Genomic DNA, 21,119 nt, shown 5'->3' with positions numbered 1-21,119 from the left:
AGTCACCATAGTGACCTAAAGCTACTCCTTACCTCATCAGAGGCCCCTAGAGGCTCCAGGAGCCTGAGTCATGTTCTCCCTGTCAGGACTCTTTCTCCTCTAATCCCACACCTCTCAAACAACGGATCAACCCTGAATCTGTACGGAAGCCCGTCAGCTGGTTCAGCTATTACGAGGTTAAACCACTTATCCGTCCATATGGGAGGGAACACGGGCCTCTAACCTCAGCTGGCACCCTGGTATGAAACAGCACATCGCTGTACCAAAGGCCTAAACCAACACTGGGTAAACAAAATCTGGTGTTTACAGCAGATACAAGTGGCTCATAATCACTGGGCGGGAGAAAAACACGCCTGGCTGACTTAGGTTTAAGTGTTTAACTGGATTTTATCTGTCATTTTAGTAAATGAACAAGAGCAGTGACATGAGAGCTGCTTTTAAACAAATCTAACAGGATATAATTGTCATAATGAGTCCAGAGGTTTGATTTTTTAAATGATTATTAACTGTATTCACTTTTAAGAGTAGAGAGCTGCAGGAAATAGCCAGGGCTCAGTACTTAACATTTAGTAAAGTTGTTAATTATATCTGGTAAACCCAGTTTTCAAAGAAATAAAATATCAAACACTCAAAGCTTGTTGCTGGGAAATCAAACCACACACAAGACTGGCTCACACAGTGAAGATACACTGCTCTCTACTGACCGGAGACCGTCATTGCGCCCAATTAGAAAACATGACTCAACATTTTCTGCAGACGCTTCATTGAGTCATCCATCACAGTTACAGTCTACAGTGCAGGCAACAGCAACTGCAGTGCTTTCATATAAAAACGCCAGAAAGACAAAACAAGTGCTACATTTATTTTATTTTCATAGAAGAGATTTACAAGAAAATAAAAACATATTTACAATAATTTTCACAGACATGAGGGTTATAACGACGATATTTCATGTTTACATTTCAGTTCAGACGAGTCTTTTTCAGTCTGGTAGTGTCGGCTGCAGCTTTACGTTTACGTGACGGGGTGCTCGGAGTTTCTTCAGAGGGAGCTTCAGTCAGGTAATACATCTCGATAGGAGGGATTGGCTCCTGAAGGAGGGAAAAAACCAAACACATTATACACCAGTCAGAATATATGAATAAAACATTTGTTAGGATCCATTTTTCACCCCTGTTCACTTTCAGCATGTAGTTATGGGTGAAATGAAGCAAAATCCTGATATTTTACATAAACATTACAAAGAAATGAGCTTAGATATATGAAGATGTATGTATGAAGAGCTCTTCTAACCTGCATGAGGTAGTCTGCGATGTACTCTGGCTTCAAGCATGTGACTCCTTGGGACGTGGCCTCTGATAGGTCGACTCTGAAGTCTCCGGGTTTCAGCCGACTGAAGTCTGCAAACAGGTGAGTTGCCTCCTTGTACAAGGACGGGGAAGGACTTGACAGCACCTGGAGAGAAATTACAGGTAAGACTGACATTATGGTGACAGAAAATATGTCGATATTGTGTAGAAAATACAGCATATATCGAGGGGAAGTGCTGAAACAGATACTCTGTTGATATATGTCATGTCAACCTTTGGCAACTGATCCATGTCATGCTGCTCGTTTGTTCTACAGGAAAAAAAATCCTGACTGTTTGCTTTGCTCTTATTTTGTTTCTTTGCTCTTGTCTGACTGCTTTTTAAAGTCAATACTGAGTTGTTGCAGTAAATGTAACTCTGCTGTTGAACTGACTTCTGGAAGAAGACACTGATTATGATGCTGTCAAAACAGATTTGAGAGATAAAAAAAGATTTGCTGGCTGTCTGGTTTATAAAACTGCAATAGTCAGTAAAAAAACAAGCAGCAACCTTCGCCCCGCCGGACTGCAGCAACCGCCTGAAGCCTGATTCTCTGTTCTGGTCGATGTTCAGCATGACCGTCCATCCACTGAAGGCTCCCTGAAAGATACACAGATGTGTTTAGGAGAGAGAAATGTTTGCTACATACTTTAATAGTCAGGTAGTAGATACACAAAATATAGTTATTGAAAGTGCCTGTAACAGTTGTGTTAACTGTGTATGAGCTTATGCGTACCCCCTGATCACAGCGTCCCTGCAGGGCTTTTCTCCAGCGCATGGCAGCTGATGCCAGCCTCCTCTGCTGGGAGGTGATGGAGGGCAACGCATCCAGGATGGAGCTACTGCCCCACTCGTACTCATCCTCCTACAACACAATCACAGATATACTTATTACAATCTTATTCAAGATAAAAAAACTATTACTACCCACCAAAAATATTGTAAAAAATGAGTGAACTCCAATTTAGTTAATTAGCTTGATTTATCTCAAAATGAAATCCTCTCTGCTTGTTTTGTGACTCACTGTCTTATAAAAACCTTAAATACTTAAAAAAAAAAAAAAAAACCTCAGAAGATTTTGACTTTCTGATACTAAAATAAACCAGCCAACAGTGATGTGCTGAAAGCATATCTTGGTTTGCAACGTTTGCCACTTTGGCAGTAATTATTTTGATGCTCTCTTCTATTTAATAAAAAAACCTGCAGTTTCTGAATAATATAAAGGTTTAACAGTCATCATTGCTTGTTTTGGGTTTTACTGTTCTTCAGAAGTTGAAGACCTGTACAGATACCTGAAGCCATTAAAAATCTGAATTCTAAATTTAACACCATCAAATACACATCAAGTCATCACATCACGAGGAGCGATCTTCATATCCTGACCTGGATGAAGTGACCCACAGACCGGCAGGCCTCCAGGTACGAGCGGTGCAAGATCCACTTTCCGGCTGCCATGGCTGCCAGGTACTTCTCGTTGCGCAGGGGGGTCCCTACGATGATGTGGGAGCAGCTGGGGTCAAAAGACTGCTTGTCCAGGACTACACCACCTACAACACCAAGCAGAAAAAGAGTCAGAAACTAAAGACTAAAAAAAACACCACACATAACTGTGTCTAAACCGGAGTTACAGCTACAAACCTGCTAATAAAATAAACACAGCCAAGAATGTGAAGTTATATGTCAGGTTAATAACAAAGTGCCCTTCAGAGGTTCATCCCTGACTGCCGACTGCTGTTTATTACTGTAAGCTTCTCTGAGTGAGACAAAACACTTTCATCTTTCAAGGTAAAGTAAAACAGAAATACTTGGAAAGCGCTGCAGCTCACGGACTGTCTGATGTATTCAATCTGTCCCTTTCTTCTTAATGTTTATACTTTTTGTAAACGATGCATTTTGGCAGAATATGCTGTTTAAGATTCAATACAACTTGTCGTGAGCAGTAAAAACCTGATTCATTAAAGAATCCTCCTGCAGAGGCAACACTCTGCAGGGGGAAATATTCAGACCCCGGAGGCACATCCTCTTTTTTTAGTCATCAGAGACTAGCTTCTCTGACTTCAGGCCTGTGATGTGTTGCTGTTTTTTTTTACTGCAGCATGATGAAACACTGTTAGAGCTGTAATTAGGTGGGCGACTCACCGAGCTCCTCTATGAGGTGACTGTAATCAATGCGTTCCTGAGGGCTGAGGGAGGACAGCTGAAATCTTGGTGGCTGCTTTTCTTCCTCGCCCTCCTCCTGAGAGAAAGAAATAACCTTTTAACACCAGTAGCTTGTTTGGGGGGGAAAAAAGGGTGTAGGGTGTGTATTACAACGTGGCTGCACTGTATTAGAAACAATATATTATTTAAATACATTTCCACGTGTATGCAGACAGGCAGAGATAACTGAATCCTTGACTTGCTTAACACTCAAATCCTTGATGCAAACATCTTTCAGTAGCAACAGAAAATGTCTGAGAATTTGCATCGAGGCTACATTAGCATATCAAGTTCTTTTGTTCTTAATGTAAAAAATGAATTTTCACCTGCGGCTCTGGTGCGACTGGAGGGTTGGCGAGAGGGAAGGCGATGCTGGGGGCTTTAGGAGTGAGGATGTTGTTTTCTGGCTCCTCTGACGGAGGCGATTTGACCCTCTGGCCCATATGCTGGGCGATGACATCACAAGCGGCTGAACAGACAGAGTGATTACAGTGAAATGTTAACATGGAGATCAAATTCATTCATTAAAATTGAACTTACAGTGTGTCAGAAGTCGTGTTTTTTTGTTTTAATGTGTATGTTTATGGTGACATTATTCTCCTAAAGGAATAGTTTGACATTTGGGATAGTTGTTTATTCACTTTCTTGTCGAGGGTTAGATGAGTAGATTGATACAACTGTCATATCTATACAGTGAATATGAAGCTACCAGCAAACAGTTAGCTTAGCTTAGCATAAAGACAGGAAACAAAGGGAAACAGCTAGCATGGCTCTGTCAAGGTAACAAAATACTAGAACTCAGTGGAGACTTCAGGACGTCACTTCACCTGAACAAAAGAGATATAAAGTGTTAATTTGTGAGCTTTAGATGTGATTGGTAGTTATGATGGTAGGTAGATTTTTCCCTCTGGACAGAACCAGGCTTGTATTTGGTTGAGCTTCCAGTCTTTGTGCTAAGCTAACCGTTTTCTGGACGTAGCTTCATATTCATATTTAACGGACAGATACAGGACTGATACTGATCGCCATCATCAATCATATTTCCCTATATGTCAAAGTATTCCTTACACACAAAAGATATGTAAAAAGACAAAACTCTCTCAGTTTTCTACTGATCTCTTACCCATCTCTACCAGCTCAGAGTCGGTCATGGAGTCCCTGAACTGAGGGCCGTTCTCTGCAGTGGGAGGAGGTGGAGGCGCGAGGGGCTCCGAGTGCTGTGAGGGACTACCAGGCCACTGTAAATTGTCAGCGAGCTTGGCCCTCTCCTCCCTGGCTGTAGGATCATCCCAAACTATCTGCTCACTCTGGGATGGTTCTGTGTTTAGGTCCATAGCTGCTTCTCTGGACATCCTGGAATCAGTAGTACAGCATTGTCTTAACATATCAGTATTACCTTTAGGATTGTTATAATCTAAACATGAAGTAAAAGCTACCCGGTCTCCTTACCTCAAAGCTTCTAGAGTGCGTCTGCTCCCACTGCGTCCAGCACGGTTCCCGTCAGGCGTGTTGGGGCCCGTGTCTGCCCCTCCTGATCCCATCCTGCTGAGTCTGACTGAGGTACGTCGGCCTGTTGTGAGTTTGGTGGCTGACATGATCTCCTGGAGCTGTCTTTGCAGGGTCTCTCTCATCTCTAGTGTCTCTGAAATATTTAGAAACAAGAAATTATCGACCAAATGAATCAATATGATCATGAAAAAAAAAAAAACAACAGTTGTGGTTTGTGGATTTAAATGACGTCACTGAAAGAAGACACTCACCGCTTCTTTCTGTAAGATCTTCTTGATCGACGCTTCCATCGCTTACACGACGTAAGGTTGTAGCTTCTTCTGTGGTATTGAGCTCAGACTGAGGGATAGATGATTAGACAGATAGTTAAATGGAGTTAATTCAAACAGGTTCGCTCCACAGTCATCAGGTACTTCTTTATTAGTTTATCAGCATTTAATGGATTTTCACCTGAAGCACTAGATGTGGCTCTTGAACTTGCAGACACAATATAAAAATTTGTAGACCTACCTTGTCCTGGGCTTCGGTCAAGTCTTTGAGCTGTGTTCGTGTCAAAGGCGGCGACCTCTGAGAGCTGTTGGGCACCTGGCTCAGGTTCAGGCTCATTTTGGGGTTGTAGGTGAAAGGATACAGAGACTCTGAGACACGTTTCTGCTCGTCAGCGCACTGCACAGGACGGGATGAGGAGACTGTTAGTGCTCACAGTTCATATCCGTACACAGAAATATATTAGAGCCGTCACAAGAATTAATTAATTGTATGAAACGATTATGAAGAGGAAACATAACTGAAACTCCCATCTGTCTCCACAATTAGCACATGAAAGCTGTTTTTGATTAGCTATTCTGCTTTTTGTTGATGATAATTATTTCCCGCAGGCTGAGAGAACGCTGAACGTTAGCAGACGGCACGGAGATCCCAAATTAAATCAACTTCATTTTAATATTACATTTGTGTTTCTTCTTACACACATACATTTCTTTACCAGCTCGTTTAAGCCAACATCCACACGATATTCTGCCTAATTCTTTGTAAGGTGCTTTGTGGTTTCTGACAGGGACTGTGATTAGAGAATGCACGGGTATCTTTTTTTACTTGATGAAAAACAAAAGGAAGTTGAGTCCTGCAGCTGGTCACCTCATTGTTTTGGTGCAGATAATATAATTTATTATCATTTGCGCTTATCAAAGCTTAACTGCATAATCCTGTTTCTGAGGCAGTGTGTAAATGTGATAATACTAATTACTTTTAGAGCTGAAACAATTAATTGATTAACCTATTAGCTGATCCACAGAAGAAGCAACAAATCTGATTAATTGTTTAAATAATTTTTCAAGCAAAAACAGCTTCCAGCTTTTCTGTTTTATAATCATTGTAAACTGACTATTTTTGGATTTTGAGCTGTTGGTCAGACAAAGCCAAAAAAATGGAAAAAATGTCAGTTTGAAGACTAAACTATTAATCCATTAATTGACATAATAATCAATATCAATACTAATAAATATTATTGGTTATAGACCTAATTCATTTAAAAATGAAAATGTATTAACTCTTCTGCAAAAACTGTACATAAATTGTTCAATAACTTCCTGTGCATTGCACCATGTCAATGCTGCTATAGCCCACTAGAGCTACCAGCAAACGTACCGCCTGCAGCCAGTACTGGGAGACCACATGCAGCCCTCTTTCCTTCACTCCTCTGTACTCCCGAGTGTTGTCTCCCACACGGCCCTGGTAGATGTAGTGGGTCACTGAATCGTCACAAGCCCACCTAAAAAAAAATAAATAAAGATTTTAAAGACATACATGTTTGTATCCAAAGTTACTAAATTAAAATTAAGAAATGATTGAAAAAAAAAAAAAAAAAAATTCTAGACACCTGAAGTCAGCTCCAAGCGAGGCAGCAATGGCATTTAGTTCACTCTGCATCTTGCTCAGTTTCTTCCCCACACAGATCACAACACCAGTCAGGGGACCGATTTCCTTTTCTGGAACCTTACAAACAAAATTGGTGCTAAAATTAATACCAATTATAATGTGGTATTACTGTACTATGCTGTAGTTAGAGTTGATGTCCTCTATTTCTGTGTGTTTTTAGTTACCTTCTTCTCTGTTGTCTTTGTAAGCTGGGGGCTGGCAGTGACTGCTTGCATATCTGAGACGATATTGTGGTCGCTGTTGGCCAGAGCAGCCTTCAGGTTCCTGTTGATGACGTCCGTCAGTGGAGTCTCCACCCTTTCTCCTGGCTTGGATCTCCCACCTGGAGTCTCCAACGCTCCTAATGCATCCTTAACAAAAGTATAGTCAAAGTATTTACAGGATAATCCATCAAATGTAGACACACAATTTTTTTTTCTACAAGTCTATGACATAAAGCAAAAATTTTAATTTTAGCGCTTATTTTTGTTGTTGTTGTTAAAACGCCAGAGCTCAGAGAGTCCAACCTTGACAACGAATGGCCTGAAAAGCTGGTCTCTGCTGAGGAAACGAGAAGGAGTGTTCAGCTGCAGGGAGGGCTCCTTCTGAAGGGGGTTCCTTCTGCCGCCCTCCTGATTATATTTGGGGGTGCTGATGTCCTCTTTGGGCTTCATCTCGTTCAACACGGAGCAAAACATTTTGCTCTGAAAGCGGCCTAAATCCAGCGGGGTGACGACCTTTCCGCTCTGGATACCCAGCAAAGGGGTCTCAGGGGAGGGACGTGCTGGTGGAGGCATGACTGGCTTCTGGGAACCACCGACAAAACTCTCATCCTCCCTCTCTGTGGAAGAAGAAAATATAGTCAGGAAGCAGTGATATACTTGACAAAATTGGACCTGTTATTACATTTAATCTATCTGGCAAACAGCTTTAAGGTTACAAACTGAGAATGGCAATACATGTCTACCAGAGGCATCAACCATGTCTCTAACCTGGTGAGGGTGGCAGGTCAACTAGAAAACGCTCCTCCGCCGCCCTCTGGCCGGTTCGAGCAGACTCCAGTATCCAGTGCATGGTGACAGCTGGAAGCCCCCATTTCTTTGCTGCCTGGTACTTTGTGCCTTCAGGGCTCTGCAGCACCAGATGAGTACTGGCCAGCATGCCTTTTTTCTGATTGGCCAGGCGCACAAAGTAATCCTGGACACTGCAGGAGGGAAATGAGAAAAGATGTAGTATAATACAACTGGAAAAAACAATGTAAGAAAACCAATAAACATTAAATCAAAGTACAAGACATGTTTTATTATTAAGCTACCAAAGCAAATGAAACTATCAGATAGTAAATCTAGACTCTTGGACACGGAAAAGCTTAACATCAAACTCCTCTGTAGCTCTTAATGTTTAAAACATTGAGCCTGAGAGTAGAATAGCACATGTGTGTGATCAAGATAGACATACTTGGCTCCGAGGTGCTTGGCCAACTCCACTAAGGACTCCCTCTCAGCTCCGGTGAACTGGCTGACTGAGAGAACACAATTCTTGAGAGGAAAACGACCATCCATCGCAGGAACAGGAGTGAATAGAGGGTTGGAGGAAAGCTGCAGGACACACTCCTTCTCCACACACATGGCCTGAAAATGAACAAGAGCAAAACATTTATATCTGCCTCAAACACATTATCAAAAGACTGCCACATCATAATCCTCCCTGCACAGATCTAAAGAAACCAGCATGTCTGTCATCTTACCAGCCAGGTATCAGTGACCACCTCATCCACCGTGGCCTCCACTGAACAGCCCAACAGCGGCACCACGGCATAGTCAGCCACAACACGTGTACGACCCATCAGCATCTTGCCTCCGTTTTCTGTCACCAATAGTGAGAGCTGTGCCTCGGCCTCAGGGCCAAATCCCACAAAAAGGAAACATTTCCCGACAAAGAGGCCTGCCTCACTGGCTTCATGCAAGGTTGAGCCTGGCTCTGCTCCTCTGGTCTGGTTTGGTGTCCAGGACTGGGGCTGGGGCTCGGGCTCTGCAGCTGTACTGACGGACCTCCTGCTGTCGCTCTCTGCTGGTGGCGGCATGTCAACTGGAGGATAAAAGAAAACAAGATATAAATCACCAGGCTTCAAATGTTTTGGGACAATAATAACACTGAACCCTGAGTAAATTCCTCAACAACAGATACTCACCTATTGTAGGGTCATCATCCATGTATTGTGAGAGCAGATCCTCCTCTGCTCTTTTTTGCCTGGGAGTGCTAGGACTGGCCGCAGGGGGACCAACTGAGGGCCGGGACGTTGGGGTGTGATGGGCTGGCACAGATACAGCAGCTGGAGCAGGGGGCAGACAGTCGGGGTGGAGGTAGCCTGCTTCTGGGAGTAGACATCCTTTGGAGAAGCTGTCCAGCAGCCACTGCACCGTCACTACATGAGGTCTAGAAACATATGGGCAGAATATCAACAAATTAATTATCTAATATACGATAAACTTTCCACACTCTTTTTCAGTTCAATGCGTTTTGCAGACTTCTGTATATCTTACTTTATTGTGACTGCATAGTTGCAAACAAAATTTACCATTAAGAATAAAGTAAGGATATATCACAGCTTAACTCAATAGAAGCTGTACTTTATACATTCGAATTTTGTTCCTAAAACCCGTTTTAAAATCCTCACAACCTCTAGTTCAGCTCTGTGTGACATCACATATATTTTCTTATGTGCTTCTTTCATTCTTCACTGGAACTACATCCCACTTACAGTATGTTGAGTGAAATAATCAAATGCAACATGATTTTTTATAGTAGCTCCCTCACATCAAATAGAAAATTCTAGCTGTACCATTTTTCATATTATACTCACAATTCAAACATATTTGGTAACGTTTCTAATAATTTTGAAAAGCAGATCTTGCACATGTGCTATAAGTGAGGAGGAAATAAATATCATGTAGAGTAATAATCTCTGCTGTTCAGACCTGTGAGTTGCTTTGGACAGAAAATTCTTGAGTTCCTGGTCCAGCTCTCCCATCACCAGGTGTGTGAGTTCCTCACTGGGCTGGTTGAAGCGCAAACCTCCTGCAGCGTTCACTAGACGCCGCAGCTTCTCCAGTTTCTTCCCCGGCAGGCCACACAGATACAGCTGCACGACATTTAACACTCGTGAAATAAAGTCTAAATTGTGGCTTTCATTATTTAATTCCAGTAATCAGTACAACAAAACTTCAGTCTATGTTAAAAATATAAAGAAACATTCGATATTAATGCTAAATATTTCATAGTTAAACAGAAATGGAGGCCAGTTTCTTACCTTACAGCCATCCAGTAGATCATCAGCCGGGCAGACGGTGAGATCCAGACTATCTATGGGGTCTGGAGCTTCCAGGCGGCTGATGGTGCCGTTGGTGAGGGCTGTGTCATTTATTGTCATGCTAGCATTAACTGAAATGTGACTCAAGCCCAACAGAGATGGACCGTCTAGAGTTAGAAAAACAACAACAACAACAAAAACAGAATTTTTAATTTTGTTATATATGTTATAGGTTGAATACTGCAAATCAGAAACAATTTACAAGAGGCAATTATTGTGCCCTGATGAAGATGAAAACATTATTAAATATAATAAACAAAAAACAAGTGTCTGTCTGCAGCTCACCCTCCTTCTTGCTGGTTCCAGTAGGGGTAGAAGTGTGTGGTCGAGTGGTCTTTGATGCATTACGCTCCACCTTGTACCTGCTCTCATCCTGACAGAAGCCCTTCTCTATGCTGTCAAACAGCCAGTGCAGAGACACGCAATACACATTCCACTTCCTCGCACACTCGTACTTCTGACCTGCAATCAAATACAAATACTCACAATGATACCGGTAGCATGTCCAAGAGTGATAATTGTAAATGTTTCCTAGATAGTGTGATGATGTCTGGCTTTTATAAATAATAAACAATGCAAACTAAAATGACAAGAAATGGAAGAAAAAAAAAAAAGGAAGCCAATGTGTGTCTGACATTGCTGCTGACTTGCCTGTTGGTTCACTAACGATGAGGTGTGTACATTCATTCATTTTGAGCTGACCGGTGTAGTTGGCTCCATGCTGCTCACAGAGCCGCTGCACCTCTTTGCGCTCTGTGCTAGAGAGGCCTGTCACACAAACAGTGCAGCCACGCAGCGCAGGACACAGATAGTCTTCCATGGGCAGGTCTGTGTACCTGAAAAGACTGAAAGAGAAAGAAAGAAGCGTTTTAATTAACCATCATCTACATGTCTAAGTGCCTTGCTTTTCTTATAATCATTATTATGGAAATGTTGTAATATTAACTAGTAAACATCGTGAAAATCATAATGTATTTTTCTGCAGTAGATGTTAATGAGATTACATACTTGTCCTGAGATCTCTCCCAGCACGCTTTGACCCATGTGGGCAGCATGATGGGTTTACCGAGGCTGGCAGCCACCAGGTATTTCTTGCTGCCCACCTCTCCTGCTATCAGGTGCGTGACTGATACATTTAGGTCAAGATAGACCCGTCCACCCATGAGTTTCACCAGATCCATCACATCTGCCTGTAGACAGAAACAGACAATCAGACAGATACAAACATACAGAACTCTTTAAAAGACACTGTGTTGACTTATATTTCCTAACTCTAAACCCCTTACAGAGAAGATTCAGAGTGCATTACATTACACTTTTCATATGTACTCTCCTGAAACTAACCGATTATATTTATTATTTAAACACCTAATGTATCCTCACATCACCACCCTACCTACCTTAGATAGCATTTCTTTTAGGGGGGTTTATAATTTTGATTTGATCATTTACGCTGTTCTTCTGTAATTCTGCTGATTGCTTCATGTAAGACTCAATCATTCATGTCCTTGCTGATGTCTTGGGCATTTATTAGATTGCTGATTTCAAGCAAGCAACAATCTACAAAATATCAGAGGCAGTGAACTAACCCGTGTTGTTTTATCCAGGCTGGTGCAGGAGACAGTGATGTCAGCCATGGCCATGTTATAAACCGGCATCTCTGCTTTGGGGACACAACGCTGCTGCTGCAGGCAGTACAACACCACCAACGGACTCACCACTCGGCAGCCAAGCTACAAGACAAACAACAATGAGTAAGAAAGGGAAGAATACATCTCCATGATGCAGTTTCATCAATTCCTGTGAAATTCAGGGTTCAGGTTTCGAGGTATCAAAATATGAGCTGGACCTTCTTGCAGTGCAGAAAGGCTGGAGTGGTGAAGCTACTGAAGACAAACAGAGACTTGTCCTTCTGGTCCATTGCTAAAACAGCATCCTCATCGATGGTTTTCAAGTACTTTTCAGACTGTAACTCCAAAATGGCCTGTATGAACATAAGACACACAAAATCACCAACTGCAAACAAAGAGCCAGTAACGTTAATAAGTTTGAACCAGATAATGGTGTTTACCTCATAAGCCTTGACAGCATACTCTGTTTTCTGTGCTTTACTTTCCACAAACTTCACAATGAAGCCTTCCTTGTCTCCGTTAGACATGGTCAACCTGTAAGGACCAGTAAAAAGGGACCAGTTTATAACAATGGCACTGGATGGCCTTAGCAGCAACGTTAGCCTCTGGCGTGACAATAACTATCACTTACAGAGAATATGCTATTTTAACAAGCAAATACCAAATTGCCTATGGAATGATACAACGCTATATGTAATATTAGCCATTTACTTATTAAAAAATAGTAATTTACGTCAATGTTAGCTGACCTGATAAGTTACTCACCTCCTCTTGGTGCACTCAGACTGTCAATAAATGTATATGCAGGGTTTACTTTGGCAGTAACATTAATCAATATGAACTCGGACTAGTCATGGGGCGCTGACGTTATTATACCTTATCAATAAAAGTAATAGTTTGTAAAACGCTATTGTCAATGTTAGCCTGCGCTAACTACGTAACGCTACTTGAGTTACAGTTTAACCGGTTAGCCAACATACAAACAAGCCTAAATAACGTTTCAAAATGTTTAAGAGACTTGTACTAATACTATGATAAACAGACATTCGTTTCTACTGTACTAAATAAATTAATAACCATTTTTACAATAAGTTTATCATTATAGTTCGGCAAAACTGAATATCAGCTGTTATTGTTATTCGCGCCAATGGCGCAACTTCCGGTGTTACTTGCTAATAGGACCGTGTGGAGTCGGATTGCAGTGTTCAAAAGATCCGCAGAAACTAAACATTAAACATATCAATGATATTGCATAACTGAATAAATACAAGTGCACAATGGCTCAAAAATACAAGCAGAATAATAAAAGCCAATATAAAACCATACAAAACCATTTGGTAAAATCCCATTAGCTTTATACTGCAAACCACATGACGTGTATTATATCACATGACCCTAAATAAAAATCAAGGTCTAGAGTTTTTATTACAATTTTCATTATCTAGTTACCAACAGCAGCAGCTGTATCCCGTTTGTGAATTTGTCGGGAAGACCAAAGTAGCCTATAGCTTACATCAAGATCCAACTGGAAAACCATATCCATCCAAATGTGTGGTTCCTACATAAATCACACAAATTTTTCTTTTTGGACATTTTTTTTTTGAAAATTTAGATGATTTTATGTATTGTGAGGACAAGCCTGCTTGAATATAAATTTGGTAAAAACTGATTAGTAAAATAATTTTAAGCATATTTCTCCACTGAATAAATATATTTAATTCCCTTGAGAAATTAATCTCTCAGTAATCTCACGGGAGAGCAGATGCCACAGAAAAATACAAAATATTTGCATAAAATATGCATAACAAACTGTGCAAGTCTAGATAAGTTTAATGCCAGCTTGTTTTTTAGTGGATACATTTCTAAACTATTTTAAAACTGTTTGCCCTTCAAACAAAAGATAATATACAAAAACCCTACATGCTATAATTTCTATTGAAATGTGTAAGTAAAACTAATCTTAGTCTTCTTTATACACGGTGGTATGGAACAATAAATAATCCCAAATTATACTTTCTAGTCTCTCTCTCCCCTTGATTTCCTATATATATATCATATATAAAAATGTTTTTTTCCTCTTATGTAATTATATGAATATACTGTATGAGTACAGGTATATGTACATATATGTTGTACAAATATGTTGAGTTATTGTATAGTTGAATGCCTGGGCATGTATTAGTAGTATCAGTATTAAGAGTAGAAAATAACAAAAATTATAAATCACAAAAAAAGTGCAGCGTGAGAACATTTTGTATGAAGTAGCAGTCATGACTCCAATTATAACCAAAAGTAAAATGTCTAAAATGTTGGATTATTTGGATTTTTTACTGCAAAGTCAAGTTAGAAGCCATGTCTGTAAATTGAAGGTAAACACCGGAGGATAATGATATAATATCTTGGCTCGGCAAATTCCGACCAATACTTAGTGATTACTCTGCTTCCTAAAGAAAATACATGTATCAAGTTTCTCCTTTGGCAAAGAAAAAATAACTTTTAAAACACGAGTGTCAAATGAAGACTCTGCTGAAATCTGTAACTTTGACAAACACAAATGTAAATACAAAAGAACAACACTGTGGGTTCCCTTTTATTCTTAAAATTTTATGTACAAGTGCGACTGATTTATTTTTTTTTTAATGTACATTCAATATAGAAAGTTTATATACGTAATATTACATTGAACATTTCACAAATTGCACTAGTCTTTCACATAGATTCATAATCAGAGTCAACGTCATTCGTCATGTCTTAGCAGAAGCTCATTTCCTGTGGTTATTATTCACTTATAAATATTCTAGTGCTTTTTGCATTCTGGGGGGGAAGGAAAATTACTTTAAAAAAAAAAAAAAAAAAAAATCGAGGCAGAAAGAGAAGTCTTCAAAGAGAGAGCAGAATGAAGTATGAATTAAGATCAGAGGAATAAGAGGCTGGATGTTTGGAGAGCAGATGTGTGTCAACCTTAAAAGCGTGGATCGAACCCGCATCGATCTGAGGGTTTAAGTGACATGGGCAGAGAAATCATACACATCTATTTTGTGATTTCCTATTTTACCTTTTTTTTTTTTTTTTTTTTTAAACTTTTCCAGACAGGAATCCAGTATATAGACTAGTAAATGACATGTTGATGTAAGAGGTGGTTAGGTCCTGTGCACAAGATGTGACACAAATGAGGCAGAGAAACCCTCAGTTAGACAGGATTTACGGGCAAGTGCAGCCAATCAGGATATGACTAAGAGGAATAAGATAACGGAGAACAAATTAGCTATAATAATCCTCAGTCATCCGATGGTCTTTCTCATGAAAAAAAAAAAAAAAAAAAAAAAAACCTAGAGTAAAAAATATATTCATACAAAAAGTAAACTCTTCTGTGTCATTGGAAGAAAAAGAAAAAGAAGCACAGAAACAAAAACAAATGTGGTCATCCGTTAAAACAATTTTCAAAGCGTTTATGAAGACTTGAGTGCCATTTTTGGAGGGGGAGAGGAGAGTGATTCTGGAGGAGGTGTCGCAGAGATTTTGGTGACGGTCGATGACGGCCCGCTCTCCTCCGTCCTTCCCTCTCTCCGTCCCCTCGTCCGGGAGCTGAACAGTCCCTCTGAGCTTCGGCCCGTGAAGCTGCAGGGCAGTCTGGGTGCCTGAGCGTGACTGTGTGTGTGTCCATCAGCCTTGGTCTCCAATGTCGTTGTCCACGGGGGGTGGGACGTTGGGCATTACCGTGGTGCCAGTTCCTGCTGTAAGGTAACCTGCTACTCCTGGACCTACAGGTGACAATGAGATAGATGAGATACATTACAGGTGTGACTGGGCGGGATAGATGGAGCGCTAGAGGTGAGATCCAATGATGTACTGAACTAAAGACATCCACTACTGTATGTATGGAGGGGGAGGGGGTGATCACTACAATGACTGCAATGTTCATATTTTGGACCAATTACTAGACACCATTTAGTAAAAATGGCTCTTCTCTCTCTTGAGAGCTTCCTTTTCAGGAGTGAGTGAGAGTTTAGAAAGGCTGCTGTATATGAAAAATATACAGAGCATGTAATAGGTAGGAAAATTATTTGCTCAAATGTGTCATCCTTTGATAAATGGATAAATGAAAGGATGCGGTGGAAGTGCATCAATTTCAAAGTAGTTATAGTTCTGCATTTTCTGTCAGAAACATTCTCTGCTTTGATGTATTCAACTGAGAGTAGAAATACAGCATGTTGATTTTTTAAATCTTATTTACACTCTTGATGTTTTGCTTATACTGTATAAAAACTGTCATGCACACAAAACCTTTGGATTACCGTCACCTAAATAAGTTCAATTCAAAGTGAGCACAACTGACTAGCATTAAGATTTGGAGTGTTATAATTTTAGTTTCATTATTTAAAAAGGTCCTTTTTGAAGTATATAACATAACCTATGACTCTATCAACACTAAATTAACCTTTTGTATCATCATCTGAACATGCATTCATGTGTATCTGTAAATATAACAGCTCAAAGAAGAGTTTTTTGCAACATGTGAATGAGGAGCAGACTATGGTGGGAACATGACGAGGTAGAAAGTTTGATGTGATGTAATATGAAGGGGGCATGTAGTTAGTCATTAATCAGGCTCTGCTCAGTAGCACGTGAACAGGAATATGAATGAATCAATTCAAAGCAACTATATGTAAACACCTTTATCAATATTGTCTTGTCTAGATTAAAGTCAATAGTTGGAATATTGCAATATTATATTATAGTCAATGTAAAATAAGCCATTACTAATTATTTAGTTTTAGTATTTTGGGACTTTTCAAAATCAATTTCATTAATTAAATCACATTAAACCATTTCAATTTGCATCAACTCTTCAGTCACTCACTCATTTAGTCTTTTGTGAGAGTGGCAGTCACAGAGCAAACCTTTATTACATTTGCCACAATCTATTCATTGGTTGACTTTTTGTTGAGTACTCTTGCCAAGTCACTATTTTCTTCCACTTCTGGATACACGCTGCCAGCATTTTTTAAATTTCTTCAGGCTTCACTGTTTTCTAATTAAAAACTTCCCGCTCATCTCGCCCAGAGCAGCCTGGAAATCTCCTGGTGTTTGACAAATCACATTACATGGGGCAGTAATCACATTCATCTGTGAAAGTTAGGGGGTGAAAATAATCATTTTCAACTTTCACAGGCATTTCTGTTAATTCCTGACCCTGGAATGTGATACGGAGTTAGTGAATGGGGATGAAGATGATGTGACATTTTATTTAGCGTTGCTAGGATGGAAAGATGGGAATGGAAAATGGAATGTAGAACAAAGATGGAGGTAAAGAGGCAAGGTTGCAGTAGGAGCGAGGTAAAGTCTACCTGCATCAGAGCAAGAGAGAGGAGGGCTGTGAAGGCCCAGCTCAGGAGTCTAGAGCCCACCTCGCAGTGGGCTGCTGGCGGCCAGGAGAGAAGGAGTGGATACCCCTGAGGAGGAAATGTGGAGGACAAAGAGGAAGGGAATGGCAGAGCCAGGACGTTATAGGACGTGGAGAGAAAAGGGGTCGCTGGGGTTTTTAAGCATAAGTGAGGAGTCAGCCATAAGGTGGTTTTAAGGATAAAAGCAAAGCATTAGGAATCAACGTCAGCTCACAGAAAGGCAATCAAGACTTACCGTGTAAGCACTTTGGCCTTTAGAGAAAATATTTCAACAGCCTTGCTCGTTAAAAAAATGTTAACTAGCAGGTTGAATTTAAAAGAAATAGCGTACCTGTCAGGTAGCCTGCGGTCTGAGACTCTGAGATGAAAAGATCATGTTTCTGGTCCTTGAAGGCGCTCCACACTGAGGACTTGGCTAGTATCTCATTCACCTGTGAAGCAGAGATCAGCAAAGTGTTTCAAATTAGATAAATAACCAGTTTGATGGAATTAAGATCACTTATTTAATTTGGCAGATAAATAATGGTACTATTCATTCAATTGTTTTGATTATTGACTGTATATAAAGAGGTTTGGCCTCATCATTCTATCATACCTGCTCTCCATACTGCAGACTGCGAGTCATGGACTTGAGAGCCTTTACGATCTGGGCCTTGGTTGCTGAAGGGTTTTCTATTGTCTCCAGGCCGATTCCTTCCAGTAGCTTCAGGAGGTACGGAACCAGCTCCACTCTTAGAGCCTGTTCAGTAAATAACAGTTATATTATATTAAGGCAACACTGTCAATGAACAAAAAATAAATAAATAGTGTAACACAACAATGACACGACAGTTTACCTGGGCCACAAGTTCTGTCTGCTCCTTCTGGAACATACGGTTAAGAGCCTCACAAGCCAATCCGGCCATGTCTGCACGAACTTTCATTCCAGTCATTAGGGGGCCGATAGTCTCCAGAGAAGCCATGCAGCGCACACACAGCTACACAAAACAAGACAGCTTTAGTTAATGTATTGAGGGGAGAAACTCAGTGCTCAGTGTGAATCCTTGATAAATATGTAAAAAAAAAAAAGCAAAGCGAGTCCTGCTTTCAGTAGCTTAGTGTACATATGAGTCGACTTTATGCTTTGATCCCTCACCTCATTGTCTGAGAGCACGTGAATGAGGCGGATGGAGCTCTTGGGAACAGCGTTGTTCTTGTGGTTGAGTGTTGCCAGGACGCGCGGCAGGTGACCCAACGGAGGAACCTGATCGGCCAGCTGGCTCTGTGTGCTAAAGAGACAAACTGCTGCCGTGGTAACCGTCTCCAAGGCCTCACCCTACAGCAAACAAGAGAGCGCCGTCAGACGTGAAACTGCTTGTGTGTGAGAAAACGAAGCGGAAGTATCAAATACTGTTTCTGTTTCTGAGTAAGGCCGCTCACGTTAGGGTTGTTCTTCTCCAGCAGTTCAGTCAGGGTCTCCAGGAGGGACACCAGGAACTCTCGAGGCTTACGTAGCACCCAGCCTGGCTGGGCGATGAAGATGCGCAAGAAGACTCCGCCCACTTCTATCTCACCCTGTCCTGCTCCATACGCCACTGTGAATTCCTCTGGCAACTGAGCACACAGACCCAGAGTTTATTTTAAAGTTAAACCACATACAACATATTACTATTCAACAGCAACAATGAATAACTTCACTTACTCTCCAGTTCACGTCAGGATTATCCTTCTGCTGTTTAAAGTGCCTGTAAAAGATTGAAAAAAACCATTTAGCAGTTAGGATACTCCACTATTTCACACCTGTCACGTTCTTGACCACTCTGCTGGATATTTGTTAAGGGATAAATTAAGTTCAGGGCTCGTGTCATACTCAAGCATCATCTCTCGGACAGTGGTGGACACAGTCTCCCTGGAGCTGTCATTCCAGATGAGCTCAGGATTCTCGTGCGTTCCCTCGAAAATGTGCACCGCTGCCTCTGCGTTGTCTCGCATGGCGTCCATGAACACACCCGGAAGGAAACGTATCAGTGTTAGCCGCACCTGGCAGACAGGAAATTATGAAAATGATTGAGGAAATATGAGAACAATGCAACGAGGTAAGCAAAGATCAATTTGCTTATTTGAATGTGAGGACATTGCAACGAATAAATGTCATTTGACTTTTTCTCATACACTTGTTACACCTTCCTGTCTTCCTGTCTTCCTGTCTCATTCATCATCCTGTCTTCATTTTAATGTAAAATATTTATTAAACCCAGTTTAGAAACCTGATTTAAAAACTTCAGACTTCTGCAGCAAGTTACTTGTTGAAGCAGTTCTTTCCACACTGACCTTTGGCCCAACCAGCTTGTCCGAGGTCATCTTGGAGAAGAGCTCTGCAGTCTGTGTGCGCACTTGGGGGTGTGTGCAGTTACAGAAGAGGTCTAGCAAGTAGATCAGAGCACCTGCAGAGCAAACAGATTAACATGAGCATCCACGCACTCAGACTTCACATAAATATGGAACAGTGTCCAGAAAAAAAAAGTAGAATTACACTGACCTTTGGCCATAGCCTCTTTCACTATCTTTGTGTTGGAGGTCAGTGCATACAGGGTTTCCAGCACCATTTGCCTGCCTAAAAGATTTAAAAAAAACACTTGAATAAATATAGAAAAAGCAACAAAACTTGTAGGAAAGTAAGTTCTTTTTGTTTTAGAGAGAATTCTTACTGGAGGGGAGCGAGTGCAGCAGCAACAGAAGGTTTGACAATACCAGGGACTCAGCAATGTTGCTCACACACTCTTGGTTTGATGTCACTGTGTTCACAACCTGCAGAGAAACCAACATGATGTGTCAAATGTGTGGGGATTTCAGGAATCCCATTTCAGAGATAAGAATGAGTAAGAGCAGGTTGACTGTACCTCCAAAACCAGCTGCTGCACTCTGCCAGCTCCATGAACCCTCAACAATGAGAACAGCAGCTTGAAATGACCGATGCACTCTGACTCAGAACCTGTAATTACAGAGAAAAGGTTACATTAACACATAGTACACATCATTCATTTAATCTCCTCTTCAGACAAAAACAGGACCAACAGGACCAGAAGAAATGTCATATCTCACCAGGGTTGTTCTTGATGACATTACGAAGAGCCTCTAAAGCCATCTCAGCAAAGCGGAGCCTCTCAGCGTGCTGCTGGGACTCTACCTTGTTGCTCTGACTCATAGCCAGCAGAGTGTGGAGGTACTGGGCCTGGGAGCCTACGTAGTCCAGCAGGCTGGCTGCAAATGCTTTGGGATACTAAATACGGGGGTGGTAAAACACATCAATAGCATTAAAAACTAGCTTATTAAATGTGAGAAAATACAAAAAACTAAATGAGTTCAGTTAATACTGCTGTCAATATTCAAAGTTATCTGTCACAATGTGCTTTATAATTTAGTTCCCTGCTTTATTCGCTGTTAGAATATTGTTGAGAAAAGCACAAATAATAAAAAAAGCAGACTGAATGTGGCTGTACTACCATCTTGTTTTTCTACTCACCTCAAGTGGGAAAGATGGCTGCTCGTTGTAGACCCTGACAAAGATCTCCCCAACTATCAGCTCTTTGCTATGATCATTGAATATGAACTCAGCACCAAAGCTTTTATCGTTTTCTCCCTGTAAACAGACCACAGAGAAAATGCATGAGCTATAGTAAACATTTTTTAGACTAGTCAGATGTATAGACAAAGTGTATAACCTGTTTTTAAATTTGAACCTGACAGTATAACCCGTCTC

At 40.9% G+C, this 21,119-nt stretch overlaps 2 protein-coding genes across 5 annotated transcripts in view; both read right to left on the bottom strand.

The window, feature by feature from the left end:
• Positions 1-848: 848 nt before the first annotated feature.
• topbp1 (DNA topoisomerase II binding protein 1) lies at positions 849-13,142 on the bottom strand. Its single transcript, XM_067577997.1, has 28 exons — positions 12,741-13,142; positions 12,416-12,509; positions 12,194-12,328; positions 11,934-12,077; positions 11,353-11,534; positions 10,996-11,189; positions 10,630-10,806; positions 10,285-10,451; positions 9,953-10,116; positions 9,166-9,410; positions 8,722-9,062; positions 8,433-8,605; positions 7,967-8,178; positions 7,502-7,815; positions 7,160-7,345; positions 6,937-7,052; positions 6,705-6,828; positions 5,568-5,723; positions 5,309-5,396; positions 4,998-5,190; positions 4,672-4,901; positions 3,875-4,017; positions 3,489-3,585; positions 2,733-2,896; positions 2,086-2,214; positions 1,860-1,949; positions 1,294-1,455; positions 849-1,091 (listed from the first exon to the last, which is right to left on the bottom strand). Exons 2-28 carry the CDS (start codon positions 12,500-12,502, stop codon positions 963-965), a joined length of 4,542 nt encoding a protein of 1,513 aa, XP_067434098.1. The 5' UTR covers positions 12,503-12,509; positions 12,741-13,142; the 3' UTR covers positions 849-962.
• A 1,394-nt stretch (positions 13,143-14,536) lies between these two features.
• The window catches only part of LOC137172867 (dnaJ homolog subfamily C member 13), a 32,717-nt gene continuing 26,134 nt past the window's right edge, over positions 14,537-21,119 (bottom strand). For 3 of the 4 annotated variants that reach the window (XM_067577449.1, XM_067577450.1, XM_067577451.1), the window contains 14 exons: positions 20,883-20,999; positions 20,462-20,639; positions 20,260-20,351; positions 20,068-20,167; positions 19,899-19,973; positions 19,691-19,803; positions 19,230-19,399; positions 19,062-19,104; positions 18,800-18,973; positions 18,516-18,695; positions 18,217-18,357; positions 17,976-18,119; positions 17,712-17,811; positions 14,537-15,736 (listed from right to left, as the gene is read on the bottom strand). In XM_067577449.1, the coding sequence (XP_067433550.1) occupies positions 15,639-15,736; positions 17,712-17,811; positions 17,976-18,119; positions 18,217-18,357; positions 18,516-18,695; positions 18,800-18,973; positions 19,062-19,104; positions 19,230-19,399; positions 19,691-19,803; positions 19,899-19,973; positions 20,068-20,167; positions 20,260-20,351; positions 20,462-20,639; positions 20,883-20,999 (1,725 nt within the window). In that variant the 3' untranslated portion in view covers positions 14,537-15,638. Of the gene's footprint in view, positions 15,737-17,323; positions 17,429-17,711; positions 17,812-17,975; positions 18,120-18,216; positions 18,358-18,515; positions 18,696-18,799; positions 18,974-19,061; positions 19,105-19,229; positions 19,400-19,690; positions 19,804-19,898; positions 19,974-20,067; positions 20,168-20,259; positions 20,352-20,461; positions 20,640-20,882; positions 21,000-21,119 lie in introns of all 4 variants that reach the window. The other variant, XM_067577452.1, reaches the window with a different exon arrangement.

Source organism: Thunnus thynnus, chromosome 21 (assembly GCF_963924715.1).
Source record: "Thunnus thynnus chromosome 21, fThuThy2.1, whole genome shotgun sequence".
Taxonomy (NCBI): Eukaryota; Metazoa; Chordata; class Actinopteri; order Scombriformes; family Scombridae; genus Thunnus; species Thunnus thynnus.
Note: the sequence above shows the minus strand (reverse complement) of the source record. Positions and strands in the feature narration are given on the sequence as shown.

What these genes read in the sequence shown, in the direction of transcription:
- topbp1 (XM_067577997.1), bottom strand. Translation starts at nt 12,502, where the DNA reads ATGTCTAACGGAGACAAGGAAGGCTTCATTGTGAAGTTTGTGGAAAGT. An exon ending in GCCAAGCACCTCGGAGCCAA is followed by an intron (nt 8,179 to 8,432) that starts GTATGTCTATCT and finishes TCCCTCCTGCAG; the next exon opens with TGTCCAGGATTACTTTGTGC. An exon ending in CTCTGAGCTGGTAGAGATGG is followed by an intron (nt 4,018 to 4,671) that starts GTAAGAGATCAG and finishes CTGTCTGTTCAG; the next exon opens with CCGCTTGTGATGTCATCGCC.